We start from the raw sequence: 12,342 nt of genomic DNA on the forward strand, positions 1-12,342 counted from the left end.
TTTTAAGCAGAGGAGTGAGCCATTTTGTCAATGAAAGAGTCTGGTGCTCTGCTTTGTACTCAGTAGTGGTTTAAAACATGTTCCATGCTGTAAATTGCCAGTGACATGAACCATGGCTGAGGTTCATCATCATGCTGCACAGAGAGGTTGCAAGCTCTCAGTACTCTGGGACAGGTTTGCCATTCCATTCTCACACAGATTATCTTGCTGAACTCCCCCCTGGTAAGCAGAAGAGACTGTTCAGTCACCAACTATTCAGGGATTTAAGTTGCTTTGATTTGTGTACAAAATAAATATTCCTGAAGTCTCACAGCTTGGCTAAGACTGTCTTCTAGTGTACAGGGAATATAAGCAAAATCATTAGGAAGCAGTATGGGGGGGTGCCCTCTTGAAGACAAACAGAAATTTTGCTGCTTTTCATTTTTTTCACACAAAGCTTGCTTATGAAGGTTATTGTGTATCATGATACCTCCTTTGTGATGGTTCCTAAATCATAGCACTTGTTTGGAAGAGAGGAATAGCCCAGTGAAACGAGTGCTGTGCTGGGCAAAGCTACTGAGGGAATCCTAACGTAAACCTGTTTGGAGGTCAGCAGTGCCCAGGTGACTGGGGCACTTGTGGTTTGTACCTCTGAGATGCACCTGGCTCTTCTTAGGCACAAGTCAGGGAAGGAGTTAACTTTGCTGGGCAGCAATTCTTCATGTACCCTGGCTGACTGTTTGCCTAATCAGCTGGAGTCCCGCTGAGGAGAAACAACTAAGTGCAAAGAAGGATGGCTTATGGCAATGTTCTTAAGGGAACAGTGATTGTTCCCATCAAATTAGGGTAAAGATCTGACATAGGAGTGCATACTTTAGGCACTGTTGAGGTAAAACACACTCTTACTGAAAAGGTAAGCAGCAAGTGCACTTGGCTTTATAAATTGGGAAGTGACTGCAGAAGGTAAAACCTTACAAAAAACCACTCAAGGAGCATTTGCCTCACTGACCAGCCAGCCAAGCAGCAAAAGAAGAGCAAGGGAATAAGTGCTCTCAGCAGATGAAAATCACAGCAGGCCAATTAAACACAAGGACTTTGATCTTTCAGTGAAAAAATCACTCCTAAGAGATTCGTGTGGGGATTAGAAAAGATTTTTACTTCTGCCCATAAACTTAAAAGGATCATGAATTTTAGTTTTATTTTAAAAGGTTTTATTTCCTTAATTTTTAAGCCATGAAATACAGCAGGGAGACAGTGACCTTTCTAGGAGACCACCTAGAGAACCAACCCAGAAGATTCTAGGCCTGAATTTAAATGACTTCTCAGTTTTCAGGGTGTGGCTCCTCTGTCTGGCAGTTTATTAAAATGGAGTTGGGGATCATGTGGCTTTTCTAGAGTACTCCAGAAGCTACAACTGAACATTTTACTCTACCAGGCATCCATTATAATTGAACACACAGCAAGTGTCAGCATATTTTATTTCATATAACTGCTTCATTAAATTCTTCTTTCTAGACTCAACAGATCCTAATCAGCCTTTTACTCTAATTTAAAAGTGTATTCACAGTGTATTATTTCAACACTGGCCATATGATGCAGGTTACAGAGCACATCTATGCAATTTACTCTTACAAAGCAAGCTCTGGTAATATACTACAGTTGGGTTATTTTCATCAGATTAGATATTGAATATTTTCCTCACAACAGCAACAAACTTCTCATCTGTTGGTGGCTTCCGCTGGCTGCCAGGCTGTAAGAATTTTTTGATTGTTGGAATGTTGCTGATTCTTCCTTTAAAAGCCTGTAAGAAACAACAGTAAAGCCAGTGAGATAAAGGAAATTATAATTCCATCCTTTATAATTTAAAGATCAGATGACTTGGATTTTTACTTGTCAGACATACTTATTAAACAGTAAAAGGTATTAGCTTTTTCTGATCTGTAATGCTGATGTTATACCTTTGTTTCCCAGATAGGAATGGGAGAAATTAATATTTAAGAGTTAAGATTCATCTAGTAAAAAGTGGAAGAAAAAACCCCACATAGCAATCCTGCAGATATATTTGAGGAAAAAAAAAAGAGGCAAAGACAGGAATATCTCAGTGCAAAGCACTACAGAAGTCAAGATATAGGAAACTTAACTGTTCTTTGTATATGATTTCTTAAAAATGTAATTTTGCTGGCAAAAAGAAAAGGACAGGAACTGCAGACACACCAGGGCACAGACTTTCCTTCTGGATATTGCTGCTGTGTTAGAAGATATGGAAGTAGCAGTTAAAGGACCAAATTGGTAGCACTAGTGAGTGAATTCCTGCCAGCTGAGAACAGTTAGGAAAAGCAGAACTGGAGAAAGGTGAGTCCCCAGCAGCTCTGAGGCAAGGCAGTGCACTGAGTGCAGGTTTTTGTAGTCAAGCAGACCAGAGAAGTGTCAGTACAATGGCTCAAAAGATGTAAACATCAATTAACTTCCAACAACAGTCAGTGAAATTTGTTTGTTACCTTCCATACTAACAGCAGATGATTACTGACCTGCAGCAGAGGGAATGCAGACAGTACATCAGGCTTACATTCTTCTGCCATTAAAATGGCTTCCAGCAGATGGACATCTGCCCAGCTTAATTTGTTGCCAACAAGATAATCCTGTCCGTGATCTTTTAAGGCCTATAAAGTATGAACAAATAAACAAAAAAATTCACATGGGATGTAACTATTTTATCTAGGTATTTCATTGCAGACAGATTTCTGAAAAAAACACATCAGAGCAAAGCCATGCAAGAACCTATGAAGTTAGAAAGTGATACGTATTCTTTCAACAAAAAATTAAATCAGAATTCATGTTTCAGTGTGTGCAGTCCCATCTCTCATTCTAACCTACTGTACCAGGTAGCTGTATACCAAGTCCAGTACCACAAGAAAGACTTAATCACACAAAAGGAACAGGACTAAAGTAATTGGAAGAGGTAGTCAGGCCAGTTTACACGTAAGCACACCTCTAATTTTTAAGAAAAAAGTTAAGTGAATTTCCAGATGTTTCAGCAAAATTTGAGTCTGCTGATTACAGTTTGAAGTATGTCCAGAAGGAAGGAATACAACCTTCCCACCCTTTATCTTGTAAGGAAGGACTCCTTTATGGCAAACTGCTGATGCAAGAATCACAGCCCGCCAAATCTAACAAGTGTAGTGGACAAGTTGAGATGAACATTGCAGCACAGCTTCAGAGCAGTCACCAGCTCTCCAGCCTACCTTTGTCCTGAGGACTGTCACCCTCCCATCAGGAGCAAGAGAGGCCATGTCTGTGCCTAAGTCACACCAAGGCTACTCCAAATTAACAAATGTGCAGTAAGACATCAGTCTGTGACTCTGGAAGCCAACTGCTTCTCCAGGCCCATCTGTCAGTTCCACCAGAGAGGCAGCAATCATGGGCAGAGTCACAGCTGATCCCTTCACATACTTACTTCCTACACTGCTCTAACAAGGTCTAGCACAGCTTGTTTATCACACCGTGTGGAAACTCCAAACATAGCATCTGATTGCCTGCAGGGCTTTGTATTGCCTTTTGCTGCTCCATCTGGCTGCTGAGTGTTTAAAGTGAACTCTCACAGCTAGGTATGTTTCCTGTCAGCTTCCAGAATGAGTAACACATAGACTGCAAACCCTGATAAGCCGAATCAATAGACATCTTAAACAGCTGGTACAGAAAGAAAATTATTAACCATTTTAACAAAATTAACTAGGCTAAAATAATGGAAAAGTTCAGCTGTGTCTTTACATTAGCAAATAGGGGTTACTTTAAAGACTCTCCTACATGGAGTGTACATGCTAAAACATATCACAACAGTACTTTCTGCCACCTAAGCACAGGCTTAGAGAATTTTGGTGCATTTTTATTTTATAGTAACTTAAAACACATATTAGACTTTGAAAGATTTGGGTGTGTAATCAATATGTCTCAGCACAGCCTTCCATTGGTATGGGAGTGGATATATATGAACTCTGATTACAGAAGTGCTGGATTATCATTTACATTGTTATTTTACAGGGAGGCCTCTGTGGGTTTTGTTTGTACAATTTAAGACTCTAATAAAGTGGGACATGAAATTGCAGTTTCCTGTAGTTTTTGAGTGGACTTCAGCTGCCTGGTAACAAAGGCTTCAAGCTGGAAACCCAGCTCAGCTCTGAAACAGCACAGCTTTGTACCCTTGGCAGATTTCCGAGGAGACCACTGTGCCCTGAAAAAGCACTGTGAGAAAGTCTGTACAGCACAACCACATGTGGCACCAAAGGAAAAGTTACAAACAGAAGCAAACTTGTGAGATGAGGATCACAACTGGCTCAATTCAAACAAGAAAATCTTAACACAAAAAAAAATTGAAAATGTCCTTACAGGAGAAATAAAAGAACAAAACAAACAGCAAGTTGGTGGAAAATGGCAGTTCAGTAACATCCAGGCAATGTTCCAGGGAGAAGAAAAGAACAATCCATCCCCTCCTGACCAACTCCTCCCAAGCCAAGAAAGCCTCATCATGCGCTCTAAGGGGATGGCAGGCACAGCAATGCCTTCCCTCACAGCTCAGGCTCTGGTGCATGCTAGCCAGTAAATAATTGCTTTATGCTTTCTATGCTACATGCATCTTGCTTGCAGAGCCTCTCTGTGCACACCTAAGGATGCCCAAGTAGCAATTCAGAGAAAGAAAATCATAGTCTCTAAATATAATACATTTAAGCAATTGATTTAAGGAAGATCACAGAATTAGATCCTTAGCTGTAAAGCACAAGTGTATTTTACTTTGAATAGCAGGAATAAAGGAGGCTGAGTGTGACACCTTATTGTTCTCTACAACACTCTGACAGGACATTGTAGTAGGGTGGGGGTCGGCCTCTTCTCCCAGGTAACCAGTGACAAGAGAAAATGGACTCACATTGCACCAGGGCGGGATTAGATTAGATCTGAAGAAATTTTTGTTCATGTAAAGGGTTGCAAAGCACTGGAACAGACTGCCAGGGAACTGGTGGACTCACCAACTCTGAAAGTGTTCAAGAAACATGTGGATGTGTCACAGGAGGACACAGTTTGATAGTGAATATGGTGGTAGTGCTGGGTTGACAGTTAGACTTAATGATCTTTAGAAGGTCTTTTCTACCCTTAACAATTCTGTAACACATTACACTTCCAGACAATAAGTACTGAAGGCTGGCACAAGTATTGAAATGGTGCATTTAGGCAAAACACTGGAAGCCATCAACTACAACTTTTCCAACACTAAGCTAGGTTGGAAAAGAAAGACAGCAAAGAGACCCAGTACTGAAACCAGCCCAAAAATTATTTTGTGGCCCTCTTTTCACATTGCTGGATACCGGTTCCATCATACATTTCTAGAGTTCTACTGTCACTTGCCTTCTGGAAAGTATATGTGTGGGAATAGTGGGGGAGTGGGGTAGGAGGGGGAGCCCAGAACCCACTGTCTTTGTGAACTGCTGGTCATTTATCACTTACCTTTTCATAAACAGGGAAGTACCTGGTTGTAGCTCGTTCAATGATTAAGGCAAGATTCTTTTCTTTTGTATCAGCTGGTTGAAAAGGGAGATACATGATCATTCCCATTAGGTCTGTAGTTCCCTCCACGTACATATCAATCCTGGAACAAATATTTTTGTTCAACATAGATCATTCAAATTTCCCATTTTGATTATTTTCCTGAAATAAAACTTTGAAATGATCACTAAGTAAAATGTTTATTAGTGAATGTAACATAATACACTGGTTTATTTTCTTGGTTCTTCCACTTTGAGAAAACTTCCAGCTTTTTTCAAAGCACAAATTGTAAAACGGGCTCACAGTATATGCAATAAGCAAAAAAAAAAAGGCTGCAAGTAATGTATTTAAAGTGGAATTCATGCTATTTTCCATTAATAATCTATTCATTTATGCTGTGGGAGAAAAGACTGCACATGCAAACCACTTTAGGGGAAAAAAAATTAGTTTTGAGGTCTAATCATGAGAGGATGCTGGCTAAAAATTGCCAGTCCATAATAATCTCCACAGTCTCTGGAGGTGCCTTTCCATTCTCACAAAATAAACTCTCTACAGTAAGTGACGGTCTGCTAGGTATACTCACCTTTATACTAATGCTGTGCAGATACTTCACAGCAACATTCTTTCTGTAAATATTAACAATCATGGAGGAGTGTTAGTAAGCGGCACACTGTTACCATACCAGGCTCTTTCCTTCAGGTCCTTCCCATAGAGGTTGTACTTTGCTGCAATGTAGCTGAGGATAGCTCTGGTCTGCACCATCTTCATCCCATCAATCTCCACCATGGGCACCTGCTGAAACAGCAGGACTCCATCTAGGGAAGAAAAAAGATCAAGCTACTCAGGCCACTGAAATACTACACTGAAAATAAGGAAGAGACCTGGTAAGAGAACAAGACATTTCTAATTCTCAGGGATGAAAGCATACACAAGGAAGAAGTTCTTCTTTACAGGTCAGATCATATTGCAGGTCTTAAAAAAATACCTCCTGTTGTTCTTTTGTTCTGTGTGTGTGAATTTCTGTTTAGGGTACGGTTTACAGACTCACCATTGCGCAATTTTTCTAAGTCTTCTTTTGTCTCTATGAATTGTTCCTCAAACTGAAAAGCAACAATAGAAAACAACACTGTCACTCCAAAGGCAGTGGAGAAGTGGAAGGAAGTCTGGCAGTTAGAGCTCACCTCTCACACCATTCTCCATACTTCTCTCATTGTGTTGACCCTGTGAGGAATCCATCCAGTGCCAGGAGCTGGGTGAGCAGCTGCAGTTCCAGCTGCTCATGGAGCCCTGAAGCCCAAGGCAAGAGCTGGGAACTGCCTCCCTTTGCACAACAAAGGGCATGGGGACGTGTGGCACTGGCCAGGTGAGCCACAGCAGGACCCCATGACCCCAAAGCTTCACTTAGACTGTGAGGGTATAAAAGACCAGCAGTTTCCTATGTTTCAAGTCCCTCCCTGGAGTCATAATGTTACTCTGTTGTTGCACCACGATTAAATTATTTTAAGGACTGATGGAGAGGCTCCTGGATGGTCAGACAGGAAAGTTGCCTTAACAGAGCCCTATTTCATCTCTGCTCCAGCAGAGACTATAACCCAAGACTTTGGTGTCCCCAGCTCCACAGGATTGTTCCATGCATTAAGCTCCAGAAAGAACTTCCTCGTTATAAAGACCACAGTCACCTGCATAAACCATAAATTGATACCAAATTACTCAATTAAAAAGCAGCTGATGCCACATGAAATATTGAAAAACCTATTGCAAATTATGCCTCTCTTACACAGCATTTATCTGCATCTTTAATCCACTGGATTTTTATTTTTTTCAATAAGGACATTTGAATGAGGACAAGATCTTGGTTTCCTCAGCACTTGTGTTCTGCAAATTCTCTGTCAGCAATATTCTCAAGTGAGCACCATTTTAAAAAAGCCTTTTATTTCCAACAGAGTATAAATAGTTCCAAAAAATGTATTCAAACAAAAACTTAATGTAGGAATTAAGATGTCATAGGATGGCCTTCACCTGATGTGAATCTAGATAGATCCCCTAACACTGCCTTTGGGGCACATCTGCTGATTTATCCTACTCAGGTCCTGACCCAAAGAACAAAAGGTGCTTTCTTTGGAGAGAATGTTCATAAGTTTTCATGTGGTATGCATGGTCTTTCAGTGGAGAAGACTCATGAGATACAGGGAAGTTATGAGCATTGGCAAAAAGTCACAGTTTTGTCTGTAGCAACAATTTACAATCTCATCTTAAAGTATGTTTCAAAAATTACACCCATCAATTCTCTTTATATGTTAAAATCTCTTCACTGTGTAACTATGGCTCAAGGAATACATAAAATAAAACACAAGAGTGTATCACTCAATCTAAGCATTCTGCATCACAATTTGTGATGATGTGCATATCCCTAAGCACAGATGCAACTGGGAAACCCTTCCAGAGAATACCTATTTTAATCACAAATCACTTTATAAAAAAAGGTACAAACCTCAACCCCAGCTGCTGCTAACAGCCATCGGATTGACTCCATCTTCCCCCTTCCCTTGGTGTAGTGCAGCTTGGGTTTCCCCGCCATGATTTCAGAGTTCTTGTTTCCTGATAAAATCAAGATTATAATCTTATGGAAGCATGCTTTAAATTAGCATTTTGAATGTCCCACTCCAAACTATTAAATACAGTTGGATAAATGAGAAAGTAGAAGAACAATCAAGTCCTACATGCTTGTGTTTGATACAACCAAGTTTCCTGTGGATGAATGGAATAAAAGAAAAACTACACAGTAGCAGAATGTTCAGCCATTCAGCCACATCAAGACAATAAGATAATATAATATCCTAAATAATATATTATTGTAGTTTGAACAGCTTACTGAGTTTTACAACCAAAGCAGAACTATAGGGTATTCCTGAACTAGCACATTTTTAACCTTGCAGTGATGCAATCTCTTCAGTAGGTGCTGGGTTTTGTCACATGTCATACCATACTTGAAAAATGTACTGTATCAAATGAATGGCTTCCAAACAACACCAAACTAGTGTCACCAGCACTGTTTTCACCTCTCTCATATGACAATTCAGAGCCCTGAGCTCCTGTGCCTTTACAAATATGCTTTTAAAAGCAACATATATCACCAGGGCTTCTACATTCCTTATCCAGCTGCTACAGTCAAACTGTAACAGAGATTTATATTCTATCTGCCCTGAACATTTAACTTTAAAATCAAAAACCAAATGGATGGAACTGACCTCTGTTGGGCAGATAAGGCCTGGGCAATGCCCCTGGCAGCAGGGGGCTCAAGTCAGCCCATCAGATGATGGCACTGGGATGAAACACTTGGTCCTTTCAAATTTCCTACCATGTGCAGTCACATGCCACTGTATGACATGGGCAGCTGATGTGAGCTTGCCTGATGCTGGAAACAAAGCTAACACTGTACTCTTATCTCTAATGGGTCACAGAAGAATGAAGCAAATTTCATAAGACAGAGGCACAGACTAACAGAGTGCTTCATTGTCAAGCCAAAGGTTTATCTGTTCACAGGCAGGCTTATTTATGCTTGCATTGACTTCACAATACATAGCTGAGCCACAAAGTAGAAATTTTGGCCATAATCCCAAGGCATCAATAAAGAGGCACAGACAGCACAACAATGACAGGGGAGACTGCATCCTTGGGCCACGCCACTGAAGTCCTTTGTGCTGGGTGCTGTCTTGCACAGGCTCTACAGCATACAGCCATCACTCTGTCAGCAACTGACTCACAAGAGAAAGAGGTGCCCCCATCCAAAATGCAGATTTTCAAAACCACTGCTCAGCTTCCACCTATCCCTGTGTCATAGTTTAGCAAGAGGAGAATTTTAAAAAATAATAGAAAACGTCAATAAAAAACTAGACATGGAAAAAACCCGAGAACTTCCTCTTTTCTCTTTCACAAGTTACCAACAAATCATTTACAAGATCCAAACAACATGTTAACCCTTTCAGTACATCAAGCCTCCCTCAATAAGAAAAAAAACCCTCAAAATACAAACATACAAAAAAACAACATAAAAACATCAAAGCCAGTAAAAAAAGCAAATCCTAGAGAAAAAAATAAAGAAATATCTTAATTTTAAAACTAAAATCCTCTTATAAACTATAGAGAAAAAACTCTTTTTCCCTATAACACCTAAAACTATAAAAAAATTTAAAAATCAAATTAATATAAAACAAAAACCTCCATATTAAAATAAACAAATATTAAAATAACAGTAATCCCATTAAAAGTTTCTAAAAAGCAATCCTATACCCCCAAGAAAAAAAAAAAATCTCCGTTCCTAAAAATAAAAATAATTTTAAAAATAAATAATAAAAACTTTTACCTTTTAACAACTCATCTTTAAAACAATACCCCATAAATCAACATAAACAAACTGTAAGAAAGCTTATAAAAAATAAGAACTTCAAATTACAGATTTCCCCGAACAATTACTATTCGTTAAAAAAACACAAGAAAACTGGGTTTTTTTCTTACAGAAAAGTCTCCATAACATTAACAAAAAAGACTTCTCTCCCTAAGTAAACTAAAAAAAAAATTTTAAAAATAGTAAACTAATTTTTTATTTTATTTACATTATCAGTAAGAAAAAATTTATAAAATAAATAGAAATATTCTAAAAATTTTGTTCTAATTCTTATTACTCTTTCTTTTAGTTACTGTTAATAAACTTTTCTTTATACTCTTTTAAAATTTTAAACCTACTTTACCTTTCTCCTTATCCTACCTCACAACAAAAAATAAATACATTAATAATTAACCAACACCAAACCCACCACACTCTTTAATATATTCATCAAAAGAATCTCAAAAGTAATAAAATCTCAAATTAACAAACCAAAACCACTACACAAAATTAGGATTTCTACCCAGTTTCAAACTAAAACCACGACACCCTGGCAGTGTCTGTGTCCCTGGACACCTCAGTCCCTGGTAGCAAAGTTCCCCTGATACAAAAGGATGTGCTTGTCAATAGATTGTGTCTCTAGTGGAGCTGGCATCTACTCCAGCACTGCTGGATGCCTGGCTGACACCTGAACAAGTCATTCAGAAAGGGACTTGGCACAGCTCCCTACCAGGCCCTACACACACAGGACCATGATCTAAACCTCATTTCTATTTCCCATGTACTACTTACACTATAACAAGTAAGAGAGCTCCTGACCTTCTATACTTCAGAAATACTTCATTCCCTGATGCTCAGAAAGTAAGTGTTGGTCTCAACTTCACCAGAGGAGAAGTGCACTTAAACCCTCACAGAATGGCCAAACATTCTAACCTCCAGCAGTGGGAGGTCCAGCGGGATCAAGGCTGAGAAACACACTGTAAGGACAAGCTAGCATAGGCAGAAAGAGCAAACTGACCTCTCCACAAAGCAGAGCTGGCTGATAAAATTCAGCCCACGCAGATCACTGACTGCCAGTCTCAACTCAGTGCTCCACTGAAAACCGGGATCTATCCCCTGAAAAGCCAGGAATATCTTCCTGCAAATGAACTGCTAAAGGTCCGATTTTGGGGCTCGGGCTGAACACTTACATAGGGCTGCAAACTATTTTGGTGACCCTTTTATGGCTCTGTAATGGATATCACTTGTAAAATATTGAGCAGTGAAAAAAGAGTCGCAAAATTGGTAAATTGTCTTTCTTGAATAGCAAGAATGGACCTGAAAATTAATCACAAACTTTCTTGATGTTTTAGCACATCAGACTTTCCTTGGACCACAGCCACAAAGGTGTCAGAGAGGCAGCTACTGCTGTGATCGCTGTATTAAAAACACCCCACGTTGTTTCGTCCAAAACAATTCAGGCACCAGCCTTTCAGTGAGGAACAAGTAAATGAATTTAGCAGCAAGCTCATAATCTGATCCAAGATCTTAAACTTTCTTCCTATCTGGATACGGGCCCCAGAGCAGTTCTCTGCAGCGCTTTGTTGCTCGGCCCCGTCCCGCACGGGCAGCTCCACAGCAGCCCAGCGCTGCCTCGCCCGGCCCGGCCTCCGGACCATCTTAACACTGCAGCTGCTCACCAGCGGGTGGCTTCCTCTGGGGCTCGGGCCAAGTCCGCCTGCGAAAAGCGTCCTTCGACCGCCGCAGGTCTGGACGAGGGGAAAGGCAAAGTACTCCCAGAGATTGCAAAACTCGCACTCCAAAGCGCAGTTTCTCTTCAGCTTCCCCGCTGATCGTACCAGAGCCAAACACAAATAAACGCCCTCCGTGCCCACCCTCCCGCCCGTCCTGGTCCCTGCTGCAGGAGACAACCTGGGGAATAACCCCTGGGCAAACTCCCTGGAGCAGCACGGCAGGACGCTCCTGAGGGCCAGCCGGTCTGTCACGCACCTCGCCCTTTGCCCTCCGGCAGGAGCCCTGAGCCCGGCAAGAACCGGGCAGGAGCCCTGAGCCCGGCAAGAACCACTCGCTCCACCGGGCTGGCGCCGCCCGCCCCCCGCCCGCCGCCGCAGTACCGTGTGCCCGAGCCGCTCCGCCGCCACAGCCCCGGCACGGCACCGACACAGCGCCGGCACAGCACTGACACAGCCCGGCCCCCGACGCACGACCCTCCCGCCCCGTCAGGCGGCCGCTCCTCCCCTCGGCTGCCGCCGTGCCCACCGCCCGCCCCGCCGGGCGCATCGTCGAACCCTAGCACGGCGGCTCAGGGAAAAGCCCCCCCAGCCTTGTCCCTGCAGTCTTGCCGAGTTTCTGTTGCAAAATGTGGAATATGTAAACATCTTCTTGACAAAGGATGTGCTTTGATGTTTGATCTTTGTATACTTTCAAGCCTAATCAACAAGAAAGAA

At 41.4% G+C, this 12,342-nt stretch overlaps 1 protein-coding gene across 4 annotated transcripts; it reads right to left on the reverse strand.

The window, feature by feature from the left end:
- Window positions 1-1,440: 1,440 nt before the first annotated feature.
- On the reverse strand, window positions 1,441-12,131 carry LOC139597227 (glutathione S-transferase). Of its 4 annotated transcripts, none has more exons than XM_071442294.1 (7): window positions 12,010-12,131; window positions 8,003-8,109; window positions 6,560-6,611; window positions 6,194-6,326; window positions 5,473-5,614; window positions 2,508-2,639; window positions 1,441-1,780 (listed from the first exon to the last, which is right to left on the reverse strand). In XM_071442294.1, the coding sequence occupies exons 2-7, from the start codon at window positions 8,087-8,089 to the stop codon at window positions 1,658-1,660; spliced, it is 669 nt and encodes a 222-aa protein (XP_071298395.1). In that variant the 5' UTR covers window positions 8,090-8,109; window positions 12,010-12,131; the 3' UTR covers window positions 1,441-1,657. The 4 variants fall into 4 exon arrangements, with proteins under 4 accessions (XP_071298395.1, XP_071298421.1, XP_071298403.1 ...); XM_071442320.1 differs by having other exon boundaries at window positions 11,885-12,030; XM_071442302.1 differs by lacking the exon at window positions 12,010-12,131 and adding an exon at window positions 11,575-11,710.
- Between the last annotated feature and the right edge of the window lie 211 nt (window positions 12,132-12,342).

This window comes from Agelaius tricolor, unplaced genomic scaffold (genome assembly GCF_023055355.1).
Source record: "Agelaius tricolor isolate 1412-34295 unplaced genomic scaffold, bAgeTri1.0.p SCAF_1, whole genome shotgun sequence".
NCBI lineage: Eukaryota > Metazoa > Chordata > Aves > Passeriformes > Icteridae > Agelaius > Agelaius tricolor.

What these genes read in the sequence shown, in the direction of transcription:
- LOC139597227 (XM_071442294.1), bottom strand. Translation starts at nt 8,089, where the DNA reads ATGGCGGGGAAACCCAAGCTGCACTACACCAAGGGAAGGGGGAAGATG. An exon ending in CTTAGAAAAATTGCGCAATG is followed by an intron (nt 6,327 to 6,559) that starts GTGAGTCTGTAA and finishes TTTCTTCCCTAG; the next exon opens with ATGGAGTCCTGCTGTTTCAG. An exon ending in ACTTCCCTGTTTATGAAAAG is followed by an intron (nt 2,640 to 5,472) that starts GTAAGTGATAAA and finishes CATACTTTATAG; the next exon opens with GCCTTAAAAGATCACGGACA.